General features: G+C 41.3%; 1 protein-coding gene across 1 annotated transcript in view; it reads left to right on the top strand.

Annotated features, from left to right (window-relative positions):
* The window catches only part of ass1 (argininosuccinate synthase 1), a 30,381-nt gene extending 11,483 nt beyond the window's left edge, over positions 1 to 18,898 (top strand). Inside the window, exons 9-15 of the mRNA XM_069673521.1 lie at positions 1,583 to 1,673; positions 6,060 to 6,144; positions 6,668 to 6,732; positions 11,168 to 11,299; positions 13,600 to 13,756; positions 18,330 to 18,395; positions 18,491 to 18,898. Coding sequence (XP_069529622.1) covers positions 1,583 to 1,673; positions 6,060 to 6,144; positions 6,668 to 6,732; positions 11,168 to 11,299; positions 13,600 to 13,756; positions 18,330 to 18,395; positions 18,491 to 18,539 — 645 coding nt within the window. The 3' untranslated portion in view covers positions 18,540 to 18,898. The remainder of the gene's footprint in view (positions 1 to 1,582; positions 1,674 to 6,059; positions 6,145 to 6,667; positions 6,733 to 11,167; positions 11,300 to 13,599; positions 13,757 to 18,329; positions 18,396 to 18,490) is intronic.
* Positions 18,899 to 22,852: the final 3,954 nt, after the last annotated feature.

Below are 22,852 nucleotides of genomic sequence, written 5' to 3'. Positions count from 1 at the left end.
TTGTTGGAGCATCCACAAGTTTTCGAACACTTCTCAGACGGAGGGACGGGCTTTTGATTGATTGGCTGGAAATGTTTCTTAACTATGGTCTTTCATTGAGTTATAGTGCAGTTACACACTCAATACTTTAGTTGTTTTATAGGTAATAAAGACCCTCACATAGGAAACAAAATGATTAAAACTCTTAAACAAAAAATCTTAATATTTTTTTTTTTTAAACTATATTTTAAAAGGTAAACTCTGATCTGTTTAGGTCAAAAGATTAAATGTGGTTTTGCTTAATTTATGCATCTTAAATCCTGAGGGAATAATATAAAGTTAGCTAAGTTAGCAACCCGCCTCCAACTAGTACAGTTACAGCTAACGTATCCTGTGTTTTATTTGCTGGTTGAACATATAACACTACAGGAACATTTTCTCTTTCTGTTATTTAAAATTCAGTCCACCTTCCCCCTCAAAGAGTATGCATCAAAAGGCTTTTTAGGGGAGTCATTTCACCCCTCTCCTGTTCGCTCTCATTTGGCATCTTTCAGGGCACTGAGGCAGAAAATAAAGGAGAGGAAGACGGCCGCCTTCCCAGTCAATTTTGGTGTTTAGTTAAAAGGAAGGAAAGTGATTGCGCTGCTCGTTTTCTCCTCACTGACAGGCGACCAGCAGATGCCGATTAGTTATTGTATGATGATTTAGTGTCTGGTAAAGCTTTCCATTTAAATGCACCCAGTAGTTATTTTGCATAGTCCCCCTGCAATTTGCCTCAGCTCAGGAGACATTGGCCATCGTCTTGTCCTAATGCTGTGTAATTGTAAGAGGGCCACATCGCTGGGCCGACGTGTCGCACCGCCATGCTCTTTTAGGCCCCAACCATGCCTTCCTGAAATCGCTCCCTGCTCCCGCCAACTGGAAAACAAACGTCTGTCACCCAGGACAACTTCAGCGGATTTATGATGTGGACTTAAAGGCTTTGTTGTGTGATGCCCATTTATCAAGATTCTTCATTTGAAAGTAAAAGAGACGAGAAACGTCACTCAGGAAATCAAAACTGGAAAATTAGACGAGGTGAGGACAGGAAGGGAAGAGCTGCAGACACACGAGCGAATCGGCAGGTGTGAGGTTTTTACAGAAAGGCAGAATATTAGTGAGGATGTAGTGTTTCTCCAATGGGTTCTGTCATTGTGTCTGCTGTGTTTTGACTTGTCAAGTGCTCACTATTCTTGGGGATGTGAGTCATTTCTTGCTTTTGCCCTTTCCCACTCTCCCTCTCGCTGCATCCCACTTTTCCCGCCTTCCCCTGTGGTGAAGGGCCACGCGGGGAAAATGAAACCAAATAGAGGAGAAAAATGGAACATCGATTTTTTTTTTTTGTCTTCGCTCAACTCCTGATGGTGTTTTCGGGTTTCTCCTCTTTCACGCATCATCCTCTCTTTTCTCCTCAAGTTGTCCGTTATCACCTCGCACAATAGTCTCCCCCATCAGCGGCGCCTTTTCTTTGATGAGGTCTCAGAAGGTCCTGGTTATTCAACAAGGGGAATAAAGTGTGTGAAACAGAGAGAGTGAGTGTGTGTTTTTTTTGTGTGTGTTTCAGAGTCAAGCTCCAACCGACCTCTACCTGATGACCAAGAACCCGCAAGAATCTCCCAACACCCCCGACGTGCTGGAGATACAGTTCAAAAACGGTTCGTGCTCGCAGCGTGTTACCTGTCGATTCCTCTCCTTTGTGACTTCTTAAACCTAATTCATGATGTAGATGGAAAGGCAAGTCCAAGTTTTTTTAACCCAAAATATTCCCTTTTTATTATTGTATATATATTTTCATGTAATAATAAATAAAACATGGAATTTGCCATAAAAAGGACAATTATACGTTATGAGAGCTAAGAACAATAAACAACAAATAATATTTAGTTGAGCTCATTAATCAAATAAATAAATATAATTTAATTAGATAACAAATCTAATTTTCATTCTATTATACTGAATGTGCTCATAATACAACTCTGAATTAAAAATCAATCATTAGTAGTTTAGTTTGAAATGAAAGATCAGGTTTATAATTGGCCAGGACACTCACTGAGGCTTTTCCTGGTTAATTAAATTTGGTTCAAATTCAAATTGAATAAATAAAAATAATAATAATTCAAAAATTATATTACTATAATCTTTGTGAAATAGATCTGGTTCCTTCTGTTTAATGCACCCCATCTTATGCATGTATTCTTGAAGTGATCATCTTAGATTTTCATGTAAATAAATGTCTGTTGAGTCACTATCTATCGCTGAATGAGGTAACACAATGGTGATTAAGCCTATGGCCCACTGAAAGCATTTGCAGTATTACAGACTGGGTGTCTGTGGCGATTTTTTACGGGAAAAAATCACAAGCAGCGCCCAGTTAGTGACGCGTTTTCCATCACCCAGCAGTGGTTGGTCTGCCAGAGAGGGTAGGCGGAGCTAAGCGGCTGCTTTTCCAGTCTCTGCAAGTGTTGCGAGTAAACAGTAATCTACTATGGCTGAACAAACAAAGAAAAGACCGATGACTACAGATACAACTTCAAAAATAAATGAAAATCGACGCTTAGATGAAGGCAAACTTAAAATGAAATCGACCGTCAGTGAGGAAAATCAAGAGTTACAACCGGAGACAACCGTGCATGCAACACTGTCTGGATATCTGGGAAGTGTGCACCTGCAATTACTGTTTATCACCATAGTAAAAAACAAACCAAAACGTGGAATTTGACAGAAAAACTAATAACTATCACTTATTTAATTAGATGAAAAACAATCAAATATTCATTCTACTATTAGAAATCAATCTTTTATTTTTTTTCTAACTCAAAACATGGTTGGTTTGAAATGAAAGATCAGGTTTATAATTGTTATATTAATATAATATTTGTGAAATTGATCTGCTTCCTTCTGTTGAATGCACCTCACCTCATGCATGTATGATCAAATAATATCGTATTCTAGGTCAATTAAAAACACACATTTTGTTATTAATATGATTGATGCAATAGTATCAATAATTGTATGTCATGCAAACATAGTGAAAAATCAGTAAGTGCAAATGCCCATTCTCACTCTCATCATGTTGCTTAACATCGACTCTTATCGCTGCAGGGATACAGCTCTCACGCTGACCCGGTTGCACTTTATAACGATTCCTGACCACCCAGACTTATCCTTAACCCCTCACAGCATTACTCGGACCAAAGCTGCCACATTTGGCCCGGGGGGCACACACACGCAGGCCGGAAGCATTAAGTCCAGCTAATACACCAAGCCCTGAGGGGCTGGAGTAACACTCTTTAGATATATAGCCACGAGGGTCTGAGCTGAATAGTGGAAAGTGTCACATGTTTGTGCAAAGAGAAAATGGCAAGAAACATCCAAGCCTGGGGCTAATGGCACAGATGTCCCTTCATCCCTGGTCACTAGAGGAAGCTGCAGAGCACTGACATCAATCGGCTGAGAGACACTGACTCCTCTGACCACATGGGCTTGATGGCAGTTTTATGAGCTATAAAGGAAGTTCAGAAGGTTGGCAGAAGATTTGGTGGGAAAATCTATGACCAGCAAAGCTGCCTGAAGTGCAAATTAAAATGCCGTTTAGAAGTCTGCGCTGAAATGTTCAGATCTGTCTTTACCAGTTTCCCAAAGAATGTTTAACTCTAAAAACAAGTTGCTTGGTGTCAGTTCAGCTGGAGATGAGGGATGCTTTTGTAAAACGGCGTCGCAGTAGTAAAGTCTGCTTTCGCGGGTTCTTTGCAGGCGCTGCGCTCTGTTTTCACACATATTCCTTGTGCCTTTTATTGAGCGCCCTATGACAAAAGCTGTTTTAGTTGTCCACACAAAGGCCCGAGCCTACTCCTCCCTCTGAGCACAAGATCAGCACAAGAATGTTTCATTTCATTCCCCCTCCCACCTTTTCATCCCTGCCTTTCTCACCAAAGTTTTCTCACTGATTAAAAAAGAATATTTAACGACAGGAACCTTTTCCCCCGTCAAACAGTCCAGTCCCCATTCCTCTCCCTTTTTTTTTTTTTTTTATAAAAAAAAAAATCATCCCTCCCTCCTTTCATGCCAAAGAAGTGGAGAGGAAAAAGAGACAGAGAGGAAAAATGTAAAGCAGTAATTTTTCCTACAACTGTGTCTGCGCTTCCATTGTCTGCACTGTTAGGCTGCGAAAAACTGAAGAAAAGGATCACGGGGAGAAAAAGACCCCTCAGTGAATGATAGAACCCGCATGATGGAGAGAGCGAGGGGAAAAAAGAGAGCGCAGGCAGGAAAAGGCCAGCCCCTACACTCCCACGTTCAGACACTTAATTTATTTGAACTTTTAATCTAATTATTAGGTATCTGGGGAGGGGGCGCCGTTTTACTAATTCATCATCCATACTGGCCTCTCCTGCACTGGGAGCTACTTTTTTCTTCTTCCATGGGAGCCACCGAGATTCCCGCGATATGAGAATGGACCATCAACAAAGCCCTTGTCTAAAAAAATTTGTCAAGTCCTTCACGTGTCATTCCCATCAGGGCTTTGTGAGCGCTGGCTGAAAGGCGACCCGAAGTGCTGCTCTTTGCTGCAAAGCTATTTGACTGACAACTGCAAGCACGCTAAAGTATGTATAGGACTGAGCGCTGCATAGGTGCAGGAGTGAATGTCTGTCCCTTCTCTCCTTGTGTAGTCCTGAAATGATTATATAGACGCACACTCATGTGTCATGTTTGTTTCCTCGCCTCCACCTTTGGCCTGTGTTGCTCATTGAAGGCCATGAATAAGCAGGTCTGTGACAGTGATTGATGTGTGCTTTGCTTTAAGTGGCTTTTGGAGAGGAAGTGTGTGGAGCGAGCGTGGGTGTCTCTTTTTTTTGTGTGTGTTTGTAAGAGATATATTAATAGGAAGATAGTTGATGAATCCTCAAGTGGTTTTGTCTCACGCACATGCGCATGAACACACAAACACACAGTGGCGCAAATAATCACAGCGCTAAAGAGAGTATGGGTAATAAAGCTGCGTGAGTAATTGAATTAGGTAAAGGCCTGCCTGCGATTTCACAGCTTTCAAACAGGCAGGGCCTTTGAATTTATTAGCCTTTCTCACCACCTCATTTTCAATTTAAGCTGACGACTATTGATTTCAATGACCGACATAATGACACACTCAGCAGATTTTATCAACTCCTTGCTGCTTGTTTTGTTTGTTTTTTGTTAGGTATTATTTTCCATAACTTTTCAAAAGCCGATTCCCCAAACTGTTCATTCACCAGGCTGTTTAAAGTTTGATTTCTGTAGGACACGTGTTCACTTTCTCTCTGAGCTCATTGAAAATCAAAACTTAAAGAGCAGTCTGACAGATAAGTTTAGACTGCTCTAACATGGTGACTGTTTAAGCATGTAGCATAAAACTTCATGCATGTGTAATTTGATTCCTATAAACATTTAAAATAACATGTTTGCAGTACAGCTTTCTGTCTAAAGGCTGGGGTTATGCAATATTACAAAGATGGATATAATTTATTTCACAGCAACGACAAAGCCGATCAAAATTTCAGAGTAGATGAACTGAATGAGTCACAAAAAAACACACCAAATCTGTTGGTTCTCAAAACACAAGAATTTACCTGCTGTGTTTTTATAAGTTTTCCCTTCATCAACTCTTAGCCAGCAAACTTGTTATTATTTCTAGTTTAATGTTCAGACCTTTTTATAATTTAAAAGCTCAAACAGTACAAACAAGTACCTGCATGTATGGATGGTATTCCACACATCAGGTACCAATGGAGTGAAATCATGCATCAAAAGTTACTCTTTATTTTATTAATGCATGACACTCAGTCCAGTGCAAACGTTGCTGATTTTCTTGTTGTAAATGTTCAGTATTTCTCCTCTTTTGTAATAAAACATAAAATATTGAAATGCTTTCTTATCAACCTACAAAGAAAACATAAACCGCTGCTTCTGCTTCTTTCTAATCTGTTCTATGTCTTTCCAACACAAGTGGTGTAAATCAAACATTAAAAATTAGCAAACAGTAAAGTTTCTATTTTTCCCTTTAGGTGTGCCTGTCATGGTGACCCATATGAAGGAAGGTCAATCCAAAGACTCACCTCTGGAAATCTTCTCTTACCTGAATGAAATTGGGTAAGTCATTTTCTAATGTTTAAAATGTCCATAAAGACTGCACTCAGAGGTAGAGCGGGGGTTACGTTCACAACCTGTCTTCATCTCTGCTTTTCGATAAAGATCATGTTGACTGAAGTTTATCCTCAGGTTTTTAGGGACATTTTCATCGTCTATTGTTTTATGGGACATCTGTTTAAAGTATTTAAAACAGCTTTGTATGCATCACATACTAATTTGTAATATTAGTTGTCTTAAAGTAATAGAATGTTTTTTTTTTCAGTTATGTTATTGAAAATATTGAAATGAAAGGAGAAGATAAATGAAATAGACTGTTTGTAGAAGATGCCACAGCTACTTCTAAATCTGAATCAACCAATCCTATTATGAGAAACATTGTAACAAGTGTATAAATCCTTTTATCATTTTAATATTTTGATTTTAATAATTGAAAAATGGAAATAAGGCTCCTTATGTGGACTAATCTAACTATGAAGGAGAAATGTAATGTACGAGTGTGCGCTCCCGTTCTTTCTGTCTACAGTGGAAAGCATGGCGTGGGTCGGATTGACATTGTAGAGAACCGTTTCATTGGCATGAAGTCCCGAGGTAAGGAATTAAAAATGATCTTCACCTTTCATCTGCCTTAATTATGACACTTTTCTATTTGTGCTAAATGATCCTGACAGGTTTCCTCACTCACACAAACAGTGATATACACTGTAAATGCAGCGAGACGGACATATTTGCACTCTCTCTAAAATACGTCTCAATATTTTAATTTTACATCCATTCAAAGGCTTTCCTTTCACTATCCAGGGCTTTCATGCAATTTGCAGTTATTTTACATGAGTGCTTTTAGTGTCACACTTGCTCTTCCACTTCCACAAAAGTGGGCCGAATGGCAAACACACTCTCGTCAAAAGAAATGTTTTTACTCTGGTTCACCTGGAATCATAGACACAGAAGTTACTTCCATTCATTTATGCATGCACACACATACAGAAAACACACACACACTGTGAACAGGATAACGGCGCACATGCTTCAGCGCACACACACAAATACACAGTCGATCACATGCGTGCACTTGCAGTCACACAGGGAAGCTTTGTGTCTTTATCTTTGCTATCAAAAGAGAACTAAAGACATCTCTTTTGTTTGGTCTCTACATGTGTTACAGCAGCTAATACACAAAGGCAGTGAGCTCTTCCCGCCTTGTATGAAGCACACACACTTTTCCCCCCACAACAGTTTGTGCTGTGATTGGCAAATTGACTGGCCAACAGACTGTAGCTGTGGCGCAACTTGGCAGGTAGAAATTGGAAAATGGGAAGCCCACTTTTCTCTCCCCTCGGCTGAACAAAAGATCAAAGCTTTTTCCTCCGCCGAAGCAATAGGAAGAGGTGGAGCACAAGGTGTCCAAGTGGTTGAATAACTACCATCCAGTGTACATGTTGGTCTTCGCTGGAGTGACGGCAGTCATGTCAGCACAATAGATGATGGGTGGGATTGAATGGGGACATGTCATACCTATTTGTGTTGGGTCATATTTATTTGTGTGGGGTCAGGGGGGGCGGAGGGGATTGGAATGGTTTGTCAAGAATGTTGTCACAGTGCTAGAAAACATTCAGCAGTGCCAGATGAACATTTCCCGCCTGTCACGGCGCTGTCAGGCCTCTGACCTGTGCACCGGTGACGGCGGTAGCTGGTGTGCACCTATCGGAAGCAGACGGAAATGGCTGTTTCTTTTGATGATGATCAGGCGCCATCGTGTCCAGTCACAAAAAAACATGTCAAAAGCTCCAAAAACATTTTTACTTTATTTACTTGTTTATTTTATCAGTTTCTTTTAAAATTAGGAGTGTGACAAAATTGGTCAATGTGCTGATTAAATGATCGACAATTCAACTGAACGTAATAACATTGCTCCATTTGCTGGCCAAAATGTTGGGACTACCCATACATGTATATACATTTTTTCCTCAATAGAAAAGCTATATATTTTTTAATGTAATGTAATTGCATTAAATAGGCCAATGATATGATTAAGCAATATCACATGAGAGGGAGTGATGTACTGAATGCGGCACTCGGCATGCGGCCTTGTGCCTACGACCGAATCACAGCCGTGATAATATGCAGTACAACATCACGACAGCTTTTATACAACAGTTATACAAGCAGCAGCTGAACTAGTTCCACAGCTTAACTGAAACTGAACTTTTGTTGCCAAGCAACCCAAACATTCTCCTGCACTCTGTGTCTACAGGTTATCACAGATCAGCTGTTTTTTATCATGTACATTTATCTGTATGTTTTAATTTATTATCAACCAGTGAAATAAGAGTCTGCCGTGTGATTAATGTTAATTAACAGTATTCAGAACAGCTGGCTGAGGCGGAGTGATACACACAGTGAAAAGTTCCATTGATGTTGTACTCTGTATCGCCACTCATGGAATGCCTCTTGTCCAATCAGATTACTTGGTCATGACTAACTGTCGTATAATGTGTAATACAGATCGCAGGCCCCTAAATTGAATTGAATCAAAATTGTGTTATGCCAAACTTTTTTTTTTTTTACAGTAAGACAAACATACATACACAATCGACATAAAGCACCCATTACCACTAAACAAAATAAAAGAGAGAAACACAAGGGAGACATACTGTATATAAAAGTCCCAAAAATAGTCCAAAGCTGCCAGGCGACAGCAGTATTTGCAATAAAATATGCAAAAACTGCCCCTTCGCCAAAGAAGATCCTGGGTTATAAAGAAAAAACAAAACAAAACAAAAGCAAAAAAGTACACATTTGGGTGGGGATCAGCCATAATATCAGCCAGTGTAGCCAGCAGAGATCATGATTCATACAGTCTTATCCAATCTCGGATCCCATCAGCTATAGTCTATATACTATACGATATAGCGTCTGGGGACATGCCGGGCGTGTAGCCAGCGGTTAGCGATAAACGACTTCCAGTCAAGACTTCCTTTTCCGTGTGCTGCATTGTTGACAGAAAAAGAAAACGTTTTGCTTGTGATTTACATAAATTAACAGGTCTTATCTTTACCAAAATTTCAACATCATGATGCAGATTTGTAAAAAGTAAAAATGAATTTTTGTCAGGTCCTCAAGAGAAGAAAAATACTTTAAAAATGCTCGTTTGTTGAAAGGAGTTCTGATCGGTCTGATGCATTCCAGGAAGTCGGGAAATCTGAATGCTGAACAGCTTTCGTGACACCACACAACACAGACTGTTTTTCCTGCATACGCTGCAGCCTGCTGATACGTGATTGGTCAATATTACTCAGACTACAGGTGTAGTACAAACGGAAACCAGAACACTTGCCATCCCTAAAATCCACGTCCCTGCCTACAGACTCTACATTTCTATGTAGACTCTCTAAATAGAGATTAAGTCTTATCTAGCAATGTCAAAAACGGCATCCACACCTTTAGGAAATAACTTCAAATCTGTTCCATCTCAGCAATAGAAAGCATTTCGTTGAGCCACCTCTTGAAGCACGGGGATGCTGGAGACTTACCAGCATGTTTTTGATGGCAGGGAAGGGGCCTTGCCCTGTCAGATCAGCCAACAATATACAGTCTTAATGCCAGACTTTTTGATATCAGCATATTGATGTCTAAATAATACATATGTTACTATATCGTGATGAACCTGTGGTTCATCCCCTAATTAAAACATGTTTTAGAAAATGTTTAAACCCTAAATTGCAAACCTTTCCATCCTCAGCTCTGCTTTAGTTTACATGTGTTGCCTGTTTATGCAGCACTAAGAGTTCGCCCAAAGGGTCAGAGGGGATCAGCTCAGGGAGATTTAATGCCTGACTTGAACCCTTCAGGCCTGGAGCACGGGTTAGCATACCTGCACTACCTGTATAAAAGATTAAAACCTCAAAAAACCACTGGGGGTGTTGTCTCTTGAAGCTTAACTAAACTGCCACTGTTGGAGCTTACCAAGATAGCATTTCATTGTTTGCCCCTCTCCGTTAAGCTCGCACTTAAGCCGTTTCAACTTCTCTATCTGATTGAGCCAGCGGAAATGTCCCTACGTGCCCTCTTTGGCCCTGGATCACCAAAAAGCCACAAGCCATTCTAGCTCAGGTGGCAACCTTTTGAGGCTTATGACAATTAGCTGCTTTACTAAGCTCTGTTTTAGACTGCTAGCTCTAAGTAATCCATTTTCACATCGGGACCGGGCTGTGCTGTAGTATTTTGGGTTGTGCGGATTTGAACTCCACTGCTCACCGGATTGAAAGAGATTGAAAAGAGTTTTAGCGTCGGGAGAACATCATGCATGTTGTGAAATCTGGCAGCTGGGTGTTGTTGCTGTTATGAAGTATCTGCTTGGCAGCTTGGCAGCATAGCTAGACTAAAAAAAAAAGGTCTGGCTATCACTCAACTTGACAGATGATGCAAGGAACTATGTATTGAACAGGGAGAACAGCACTCACAAAAATGGATGTCATTGATAAAGCTCCCATTTCTGTTGTCAAATCTGTCTGCTAGCATTTTCCCCGGCCCTCCTTTTGTTTTAGCTGACGTTTGAGTGACAGCTTCATTTCTCCTGTCATCTACCTCATCTTTTCTCTCCTTCCCCCTCCCTTCCCTGTCCAGAGGGGGTAAATTGCAGGGTAGGCAGAACCCTGGTCCAGGCTCCAGGCTGGCAGGGGCCTCCTACCCTGTCATTTACCCAGGACAGGCTCATCCATGTTTTGTGAGCGCTGTGAAGGCCCGTCTGTCAGACGGCTGACGGCTAATAGAGCTTGTAGTTAGTTCAGATGAACAGGGCTTTTATGTTGTTCTTGTATGAATGGCCTTTGGCGATTATGATGGTGCTGCTGGTTGTGCTAAAATACGGGATTAAGTGAACTATGCCAGTATTTTTTCCATGATGTCTTTCATTTAAGCATCATAAAGTTGCTTGCATCTCCTTACTGATCTCTTAATTCCTGTTCAGAAAACTTGCCTTTGTGTTTTGTGCAAATATTAATGTAGTTTTTTCTGTGTTTGTCAGGTATATATGAAACCCCAGGAGGCACAATTCTGTTGGCGGCTCATTTAGACATTGAGACGTTTACCATGGACAAAGAAGTCCGTCGGATCAAACAGGGACTGGGTATCAAGTTCTCTGAGCTCGTCTACAACGGTAAGTCCCTAAAATACATCATTTTAATCTGCATGTTTCACATGTTTTGTAATCTGTAGCGTCTGTCAGTCACTTTTTATTTCAAGCTATACTGCCCAATCAGGATATTTTAAGACAGAAAGGGCAGGTAAGACTACTTAAGTAGTACCATAATTTGGCATTACACATTAGAATCTAAGTTTTTATACGCTGACGAATGAAAATGTAATTTAATAGCAAATAAAATGTATTTTTTTAATTATTATTTCCAACTATCAACGACCCCAAACAGCCTCACATAATACCGTATCTGCCGGGCTGTAGTCAACATCTCGTCATCCTTCTTTAGTTTACGTAAGAGAGAAGCGAACGCGCTCTCTGTGCACCCAGGTCTGTGTGCGTTCGGTGTGTTTGCATGGTGTGTGTGTGAGCTTTTCCTGGCTCAGGTGTCTTAATCATCCCTTCTGCTCGGTCTCCAGTCTCCCTGTACCTTCATCCACATAATAGGATCAGTGCCATTAGAGACTGCTTCCTCTCTCTGGAGGGTATAATTGAAGTGGCCTAGTAGTCAAACACACACACACACACACACACACACACACACACACACATAAATAAAGGTGCTACCTTCGGAGGCAGGGCAGAGATTAAACCCATTGTGGGTTTAAATCATTAATAACTCTGCATATAGATGGCAGACGTCTGGCAGTGCGGCTTATGTTAACAATCCACCTGTCTTGCATCTGTTTTACATGAATACATCATTTTTTACTCCCATAAAAAATGTGCACTGATTTTAATGTTTTAAGTATTTTATTAAGTAAAAGCACCAAACATTTGCAAAATCTTGAATTCCTGTTTTGCCCTCCAAATGATCAATAAATAATGAAAATAATAATTATTTAAATCTCCCTAAATAACCACCACACAGAGACACTTGTAGTGTAGTAAGTAAGTACACAGAACTTATTTGAAGATAAAATGTGCCTGTGTGCAGTTGTCATGTTCGACACATTATGCACAATTCAGAGCCAGTGAAAGCAGAGAACGATTGTGTCTTTGAACATGGCCAGACGATGAGGTGGAGGTCAGCCGCTGATGAGAGGAGGACCCCTGCTGAGTGGGGCGTTCCTGACCTCTGCACGTATACAGACACATCCCTCGCCCATCTGTCTCAGAGACTGACGGGCCAGGTCAGCGAAATGGGACAAAAGAAAGGGGTGTGTGACTTCACCTGGAACAGAAATGAGACCAAAGCATAGAAAGAGTTTTTAGCTCATGAAAGGGGAAACTGCGAGCATCACACACATGGCTCTGTGGACTCTGCTGCTAAAGGAGGATTTGCCAAGGAGGAGCCTCTTTCTCTACTTCTCCATCCCATTTATTGTCTTTGTCTTTGTTGACTTTTAATCGCGGGGCCCCAAAAACAACTACCTCAGTTTTGTTTGACTGAAGAAAATTACTGCACATCCATTCATTGATTTGTTCAATGCATTTAGCTAGTGCTTGTATGAGGCCATGGTCCCCTGGTGACACTGTGATGTAGATCTGTGTCATCGTAGTAATGATAACTAATTTTGTTGTTTCTGAGCCGGTGGAAGCATGTAGATGTTAAACAGAAGAGGCCCAAGAATGGAGCCTTGGGGAACTCCTCATGTAATTTTTGTCTGCTCAGACATGAAGTTACCTATAGACCCAAAGTAGTTCCTGTCCTTTGAATATGAACCAAACCAGTTCAGTACTGTGCCAGAAAGTCCAACCTAGTTTTCCAGCAAGTCGAGTAATATGTCGTGGTCAGCTGTGTCGAATGCAGCACTGAGATCCAGTCATACTAAGACTGAAATTCTGCCACTGTCTGTGTTTTAGCTAACATTATCATTTGGACTACCATAGCCTTATTTTCCTTGGGGCCGTGTATATTTGTAATTATTTGCAAAGGGAACGTCACGTTTTTACACTTTACGCTACCAACCCCAGCAGTGTGATAAGGCGCTGAGAGTTGAAAAATATATATCTTTCGGTTTACACTGCGCTCTTGACTGTCACTTTTTACCCAGCTCAAGCATGGGTAAAAATAGAGGTGGGATGAGTAGACGGGAGATATTAAGGGTAATACCTCAGCCTTCCTTTCATTCAGACCAAAGGCCAGAGCAAGAACGCCTCCTCACTTTGTCTATACATTTTTACTTCCATAGAAGAGGTATTTGAAAAACAGACAGAAAAACTCATTTCAGAAGAGTTACTGCTGCAAAAACTCTTTGTCTGTAGTCTTTACAGCCATTCATTTTGTTAATATCTTCGTGTTTCCTTCTTCCCTTCAGGTTTCTGGTACAGTCCAGAGTGTGATTTTGTGCGCCACTGCTTAGCCAAGTCTCAGGAGAATGTGGAGGGCAAAGTGCAGCTGTCTGTCTTCAAGGGTCAGGTCTACATCCTGGGACGAGAGTCACCCAAGTCCCTCTACAATGAAGAGCTGGTCAGGTAAGCAATGATTAAAGTGTATGTGTGTGTGTGTGTAACACAGTAGAAGCCATGTGTCAGTGAATCACAGTGTGTGCTTGTTCTGACTGGACAGCTGTGTTTGGCTGCACAGTACAACTATTCCACATGTTGTCAGATCAGCTTGCCCAAGTTCTCTTATAACCTCCACAACAAAATACTAAACCGACGCTGCCTCACAAAGACATCAGAGAAGTTTCAAGCTCAGTTCCTGGAGGGCAGACCCCGACCCCAACCCCTCCTGCTGCACCCCCGTGGCCCTCTTAGCCCTGCTAACAGTGGGTTTGTTCAGGAGGCTGACCCCTCATGCCCTCTGGGCAGGCTCAGCACTGACCAAAGTAAAACCCCTCCATATGCCCCTCCATCTCCACTTCAGTCACACACACACCAGTTGTACCCTAGAGTCAGTGGGCTAATGACGTTTTCAGCCAGAAGAGAGAGGTGATTTCTCTGGGCTTTTAAGGGGAAAGTACGTGGGTGTCGTGCTAGTTTAGCAGGTCAGAAGGACTATGAGAGACACTCACACAGTCAGCCTTTCAGTTCTTTATACTAGAGCAGAAGGATGACAAAAATCGCCAAGTGTATTTTTTTGTCCTATGAATGAAAGAAATAAATAGAGATTATACAGTACACAGACCACGCATTCTTTCAGCCCTTTAACCCTATTATATAAGCTGGTTCATTTGTCCCAGTATATTCGATTTCCAGTAAAACATTTGATAAAAACTGAGTCACTGTCAGGATGAATTACGACTCACTGACCTCTCAACCACTCAGTTTCTTAGTAAGTCCCACTGATGAAGGCTCGTGTTCTCAGTTCAACACCTGACCTTGTTGGGACACATTTCTTAGCTGGTACGACACAAGTGTGACAGAGGTGTTGTGTTGCAGCATCACAAAGGCCTCGAGGCCACCGACAGATGGGCGCAGTGGTTCCCCACATGGGGACCACATTGCAAGTGGCCAAATCTCAAACCATCACAAATCAGGTCCAAGAAACTATAGATGGAAACTGGCAAAATTATACCATGCTAATGGAGAATGTACTTTGAAATACCCCTCTTCTAAGTTCACCCACATAGCCCTGCATTTACACAGATAGGGCTGCAGATAAGGATTTTCAATCTGTCTTCTATCATCTATATGATTTACTATTAATCGATCAATAGTATCTGCTTTAACCAACTAGCTTCCTTTATCCTAGAAGAATATAGTCTTCAGTTTACTCTCATCAGTGACAAAGAAAAGCACCAAGCTCTCACCTTAGAGAAACTGGAACCAATTAAGACTAATGAAGATTTAATAACATAATATCGTCTGAAAATAGTTTTTATTGAGATTAAATATATCAAAAATTACAGTAACTAGGAAGAACAGCAATTTTGTGCAGGAAAGTTTCTTTGAAATGATTGGCTGTGGTATAAACGGTATATATAAACAGAATACAATATATATAATATATCTCAAGACATTTTACAAAAAGAGCAGGTCTATATATACAATATTCTTTGTTATATTATTTAGACAGAGACCAAACATGAATCCACCATGAGCAGCACTTAGCAACATTTGGCAACAGTGGCAGGAAAAACGTCCTTTTAACAGGCAGAAACCTCGAGCAGCACCAGACTCATGTTGAACAGCCATGTGACTGGATGGGCCGAAAAATGGGATAGAGGGAGAGGCAGGATAGAGACAAGCAAACAGAGCAATAACAACAACGTGTGTTCTTGTTACATCAACAACAACAACAACAGATAATACAGACGTGGTTACAATGCCAATAATATTGGTACAAATATGTAAAATTAGCAAGAACAGCAAAGTAATGATGATGATGTAACAGCTGAAGTCAACAGGTTTATTATTAGCATTAGCATTAGTGACTAATACTGATACCATGGCTCAAAGTAAGTGCATCTCCCACAATACAATACAATACAGAACTCAATAACCAGAAATCAGTAACCAGAAATTATAATGATTTGTAAGTTATTTTTTTATGCCACTTCCTGATTTACTATCGCTCAAAAATGTATTAATGCCAGTTTATATTTGATTAATTTAATTAGTTTTACTTTAATTTGGCTAAAAACTGATTTCCACATATCCTTCAAAATGGCGCTGTGTCCTGAGTGGAAAAACAGCAAAAACCAGGATGTAAATGATGCTTATTTATACTGTTCTGTTTCTGGTTTGCGAGTCTGGTTCTGGTTTAGCTGATGACCCAACTAGCTGTGCAAGTAGATCAGTATGGCTATGCTGACTGAGCTGGATTGCTCAAATTATAGCTCATAATTTTGAACCAAATTATGCAGCCAGTACTTTGAATGCATGGTCCTTAAGTTTGTAACCTTCTCAATTGTGTTTATTATGAGATCCATTTAAATGTAACCGGTCCTTTTCTAGGGTTTTAATTCCATACACATTTTATTGTATTCTTCATACATTGGCAGTAGTGCCATGAAGTTGGCATTAAAGGGATAGTTTGGATTTTTGGACACCAAGTCTTGTCGTGTAGTGGATGCAAAGCTATTAGCTTACTCGCCGAGTGCTGTGGTCGGAGTCCTGGCCGGTTCTGAACGTAGGATAAGTAGTTCCAGGTCAGATGCCAGGGTCATGAAACCTAAAGGTGTTACCCCACAAAAACAACACACAGGCAATGGTGATCCATTTTCAACACAAAATCATCGTCCTAGGATTTTTTTATTTTTTTTTTACACTATTTTGTCTCTTGACAAATCTGGAAGCAGTCCAGGCTGGCCTGCCACAGGCGAAGTGATACTGGTTTTTCACTACTAGCAAGTATTTCATAAAACTTGGTGTCCAAAAATCCGAACTATCCCTTTAAATGTCGTTTTAAGTGGTCTTAGAAAGGTCTTAAAACTTGGTGAATTAAGTTTTACAGTGCCTTTGTGTAAATCCTATAACATGCTGATCCTCACAGGTAACACATGGAAGTGTCTCTTCCTCTCGCACACTTATTTGCGACTACATGATGACCTGTCACAATCGCACTCATACACAAACGGAGCAGATTAGGCATGAAACCCCCGCTGACATCCTGTTGGCTCTCCACGGGCAACAGTAAACGGCGTCATTAACACAGTGGTAATACAGCCCGTCAGCGCACCCATCTGAGACAGAAATGTCACCCTCCTCGCTGTCCGCCCGTTCCGCTCTCAATTAGACTGCAGGGTTTCTTTAAGGAATACACAAAATATCACATGCTTGCACACACATACACACACATTATTCTTTGAAGCCACTCGCTCATAATGGTGTTCAGGTGCCGGGTAGGGAGCCTTGTATTGAGAGTTGATGATTTAGTTGTCGGTCTTTCTTTTTATGGTGTTTATCCTATCATTTGTCCGCAATTTCCTCTTTTGCTAAGTGCTTTTGAAGAATGAGTGCAAGCTGTACGTTGAGAGTTGGGGGTGTCGCAGGGAGGAGAGGACTCGGTGAGGGAGTGTATTAAGCACTGCAGGTAGAAACTGCTGTAATTACACAGCACACGGACACTCTTTGTGAGACACTCTAAGAATAGGAGACTTTACAACAAGCAGCCTAAACAACATAGAAAAATCTGAGTTATAGATTTACTTCTTTTTTGTAGGGAACCTAGAAACATCATATTACAGAATCATCTGGACACTTAGCTCAGAGTTGATATGATGGGATTGTTTTAAAATGGCTTTTGTTGGTCTTTTTATGTGCTCGTGAACATGAGCGTGTTTTCATTCTGCCATATTGATTGTGTTATTCAGGACACACAATGCTAAAGAGGAGCATTCAGAGGAAAATCCATAGGAACAATATTTCAAAAGAGCACAATATCAATGATCCAGTTATCTCAGTAGTTGATGAGGGTCCATGTCTCTTATGTTGGTACAACAACACCAAAAATACCAACATTTTGTTACCTGAACATCCTCTTTCTTATTCCTTAAGATAAACAGTAATTGCAGGAGCACACTTCCCAGATACCCGAACAGGGTTGCATGTGTGACGTCCTCGGTTGGCTCCAGCTGTAACTCTTGCTGTAAAAACTTGATTTTCCTCGCTGACGGTTGTTTGCCTTCATCTGAGCGTCAAATTTGTTTCTTTTTCTTTGGATTTTCACTTATTTTTGAAGTTGTATCTGTAGTCATCCATCTTTTCTTTGTTTGTTCAGCCATAGTAGATTACTGTTTACTCACAAGACTTGCAGAGACCGGAAAAGCAGCCGCTTAGCTCCGCCCACCCTCTCTGGCAGACCAACCACTGCTGGGTGACAGTAAACGCATCCCTAACTGGGCGCCGCTAGTCATTTTTTTCTGCGAAAGTCATCACAGACACCCAGTCTGTAATACTGCACATGCAAAGGCTTTCATCAGTGGGCCATAGACTCAATCACCATTGTGTTACCTCACTTGGTGATCGATAGTGACTTAACAGACATTTATTTAAATGAAAATCTTCAAGATTATTACTTTAAGTCCTTGGTTTCTCTAAAGCTACGTTTTCCAAAAGAACTCGAATTTGATGGTCTGACCAGCGTCTTTTTGTTTTCCAGCATGGACGTGCAGGGAGACTACAACCCATGTGATGCCTCTGGATTCATCCGGATTAACGCCGTCAGGTAAGCATCCCTTGAACTTAAAGAATTATTCCAAACAGCTGTACAAAACCTTCTCATAATATTGCCTCATACCTTTACTTTGATCTCCTCCGCAGGTTAAGGGAACACCATCGTTTGCAGGGTTACTCCAGCACCAAGCAGTAACAGTTGAAGGCTTTCTCCTCTCCACCCTTTCCTTAGACGGTAGAAGGTTTAGACTTCCATTGTCTACCTTTTGCCTTATCGTCTGCTGTTATTATCATTAGCATCAGAGTACACACTACCAGCCACACACGGCTCTTACCGTATAACTGTGACATATCGTAGGTAATGGAAGAGTGGAGGAAGAATCTACAAAATGTAGCTGTCATGGCAGGAAAAAAGTTAAAATCAGGTGTAAATGTTATCGAATAATATCTTGTGGATAAGCACATTCGTATACTGTATTTCTTAGTATTTTATTTCCTGAATTTTGTCTCAGTCTTGGCATCAGTCGGTCAGTACTTCAACACAACTATTAAAGCTGGGAGTTTGTTACAGAGCGTGATTTGTGTTTTTCTTCCTCAGCTCTTTTTTAATTAAGTATTTATCAGCAGTTTACGCTAACAAAGTGTTGAAACACTTCAGCTCCTGTCAGTTTGAATGTGTCAGTGATTAATAGTTCCTCTCTTTGGCAGGCTGCCCTTTATTAATGCCTGCCTGTTTAACTCTTGGGGCTGTGCAGTCGCCGCCCCGTGAGGACTTCAGGGCAGTGAGGACAAACGTATCATATTTACAATATGTAGATGAAGCGGTAGCAGAGCATCAGGAGATAGTCTGCACGGTGGCTCGCTGATAGCCGCTGGAGCAGAATCGATGAGGCCATTTTTCAGAGCTCAAATGGCACAAGTCAGATGGAAGGAAAACCAATTGGCCACATATGTATATTTCCCTGCTCAGCATGGGGTCTCCAAGCTCAAAGAGCGGATGAAAGAGGGGGAAGCAATTTAAAGACAAAGCTGGAGTATAGAAGCATCATTAATACCCGACATGTATGAGCATTTTTACATGTTTTCAGTCTCACATATTGTCCTTATAAAAAACATTTTACCATTTTGATCTACTTAGCGTTCAAATGCACACTGACATCAAGCAAAAAATAATCTGTGCCCATTGTAAATGTGGACTTTGACAAGTGAAATTATGCTTACATAACGATTTGTACCAATTGGGAAGTGTCCGCTTTTGAAAGAGGTGTTGTAGTTGCAATGCAATTATTGAACAACACCTTCTACGAAAGCGCTTAGATAGTAGATGCACAGATTGCCCATTAAGTAGCAGATGAAACCGTCTGATCATGACAACACATTCCAAGTACTGTCAAAATGCAGTGAGCGGTGCACTTTAGCTCAGTCGGTAGAGCATGCACCCTATATACAGAGGCTATATAGTCTTCGACGCAGGTTCGACTCCCGCCCTCGGCTGTTTTGCATGTGATCCCCAACTCTCTTCTCCCAATATTTCCTGTCTCTCTTCAGCTGTCCTATAAATAAAGGAAAACATGCCCCAAAAAGCAGTGAGAGAGTGACTTGGCCATTAAACTCAATTGAGAGCTCTGTATAAAATATCAAACCAATTTAAATGTGTAATAATTTTCATAAAGAGTTGTAATTTCATGGTTACAAAATACAAAAAGAAAAGTTTAAGGGTTGCTGGTAGAGTGTTACTTTTGACACAGCCAGGCTAGCTGTTTTCAATCTTTATCCTAAGCTAGATTTAAAATAACAACCCCAACCTTATAGTTTAGTGCTCCGGCATGATTTACCTTGTTATCAAATTCTTCGCAAGAGAGCTTAAGTCTCTCGCAAGATGTAAAATACAGTATGTTAGTTTCTCGCTGTCTGTTGCATAGCTCCCGTTTCCATTGATTAATGGAGCTGCGGAAGACGCTGTGAGCAGAGGCGGAAATGAGGCAAGCGGGCCGGCATGCTAGGCTAAAAGCTAACCCACTCAAAACCACTGCTCCCTACACTCTTCCTTACAAATGCCCGATCAATCCGGAACAAGATTTCGATATTTTATAGCACATTTTTTATCCTATTCTGCACTACACAGCTCAGGGAGATGCTTCGCTCTTTCGTGTTTTGCACAATGCCAATAAAGACTTGAATCTTGAAAATGCTACAATAAGTGACGAACACTTAAAGAAAGTTTCAACTCTATCTGAGATCTTATTTTCAGTGCTAAATCCCTCAAACAAACAATCTGTTCTAAATCCCATTGCAGAGCCAAGTGCATCTTAATAATGTTTCAGAGAGGGTGAGGATGTGTTCAAGGTTTGTGTAATATTAAAATTATTCTGTACACTGTTCTCCATACATGCTCCAAACTTGAGTCTACAGGACACGGCAGCTGTTTCTCTGCGCACCACTCCCACCGCTGAAAGATGTCAGTCCTGCATTGAAGCGCCGGGCACGGTGTGGGCCTCAAGGTGGAGTCCACAGGCACAGGAGACCCCCTGCCAGGTCTAATGGGCAATGAGGGATCCTCGGACCCTTTCAGTCCTTAAAGAGCCCCGCAGCCCCCGCTCAATTACACGGCAGGCGTCTCAGTCTTTGCCTGGTCAATTACCAGCCAGCCCCTGCATTTACTGTCGTGCACACACAGGTTGCAAGATAATCAGTGTCCAAAATTGCCCAGTTCGAATGAAGGGATGGATGGAGAGGTATTCAGATTAGTCAGTCAAGCTGAAGGGGAGGTAGGAGGGACGGGGACAGCTATCAATCTCAATCTGGGTTCAGTGGTTGGAGGGGGAGGATCGTGGTGACCTTTCAACTTTATATCTGGAAAGATATGATCCTGGGATAGCTTTACTGATGTGATACCTGTCTTGTACAATGTATGTGTTTGTTTTAGGAATAGAAAGATGCATGTGAAGTCCAATCTGGGCTGTAGTTTTCTTGGCTCTGGATGTGTGTGCGCGCCTGGATACTACTTACCCACTCGTATCATATTCCATCCACCTTCCCCTCCCTCTTACCTGTCTCCCCAGCCAGCCAGGTATGAAAACTGGCTGACACCTGACCAAGGGAATTAATCATCCTTGACCCTGGACCAATTACCCCTCATTACCCACTCTGTGTCCACCTCTCAGGGGAGTGCAGTGTAACAATAGCGCGACATGAAAGTCGGCGGCGTCGCAGGACCGAGCCCTAATGGACGCCGCTGTGCGACTGTGTCTCCTCGGGAGCCCAGGTCGACTAACCTTCAAGTCCTTGTCACTCTCCCGACAGCACACGTACAAAGGAGGCTATTGTTCGGGATCAGGGTCCATGACCTCTTGAGATGAAGTGCAGAGAGCCACTGGCGATGAGAGGGAAGACATTCTGGATTTGGAGGATTCAAGTATAGACGCACTTTATTTTAAGGTGCCACCTTTTAATAAGGGAGCCTGATGATTTATATATAATAAACAAATTCTAACCTGAACAGCTTGCATTCTTTCCTGTGGGCAAAAAGACTTAAGCTAACAAAGCACATCAGAAAGTCTTTCACCCATCAGGATATTTTGTGGTCATTTAATCTGTGCTCTCCATCTACCTGTCTGCCATGTTCACTGACCTCTCCTTTTAACACACAATGAGACAGGAATAACGACCATAGGGGGTTAATTATCACCAATTAGAGACTGAAGTGGCTCCTTCTCTAAGGTTAGTGTAACCCAAGCCCAGCAAGGCTCGTATCTTGGCTCTATTGTAATGTCCGTCGCCCTCTCTTTGCTCCTTTTATACAGATTTCCACATTAAATTCATTGATACATTACATACCTGGATTTCCTATCAGAGCATTAACTACAAACACTGTGTGATATCTCAATAAACTGTCAATCGCTCCTTATTTCATTTCACTTAATGCTGCTTTACTTAGCAGGTAAGGGGTTAATGGACCGGTCCCCTGGGGTTTTCGAGGAAGGCTAATGGGCCTGGTGAAAATGATGAGGTCACTCACTTACTGCTGAGAAACAATGAGCCATTTACAAGCCAGGATATCATGCCAATCCTGTTGGATTAAAACCAATATATTATTTATGTTGCTACTTTTAACAGTATATTCATCGAGTAGGATACGTTCCAATAATCATAGGATGAGCAGCTCATATTCTATGTGGTGGCTCAGTTCCAGTTTCATGGGATTGAGGACAGAAATCTGAGCATTAGAAATGTCCAGTAGTTCTTAGTTGTATTTAAGTGATAATTAATCTGTGGCTGAGATCACGAATTGGGTATAACTTTTCTCTAACAGAGCAGATTTGTCCTTTAAAGCCGAAATCTCCACTTCATTCACACTCCTGAAACTTGATCTGCTTCCACATCAAGAGACCATCTGTGAGGAACCATTAAAATAAAGCAGGATACACTTTGCCTTCCAGCTAACATCCATGGATCCTGTGAGTGCCGTGTTTTTTCCTTGATGTCGAAGCCTATTTTCTGGTGTCAAAG

The sequence above is a fragment of the Semicossyphus pulcher genome, unplaced genomic scaffold, assembly GCF_022749685.1.
Source record: "Semicossyphus pulcher isolate SPU_LCO1_2020_fin unplaced genomic scaffold, fSemPul1.0.p SCAF_22, whole genome shotgun sequence".
Taxonomy (NCBI): domain Eukaryota; kingdom Metazoa; phylum Chordata; class Actinopteri; order Labriformes; family Labridae; genus Semicossyphus; species Semicossyphus pulcher.
This window is presented reverse-complemented; position numbering and strand designations above follow the sequence as displayed.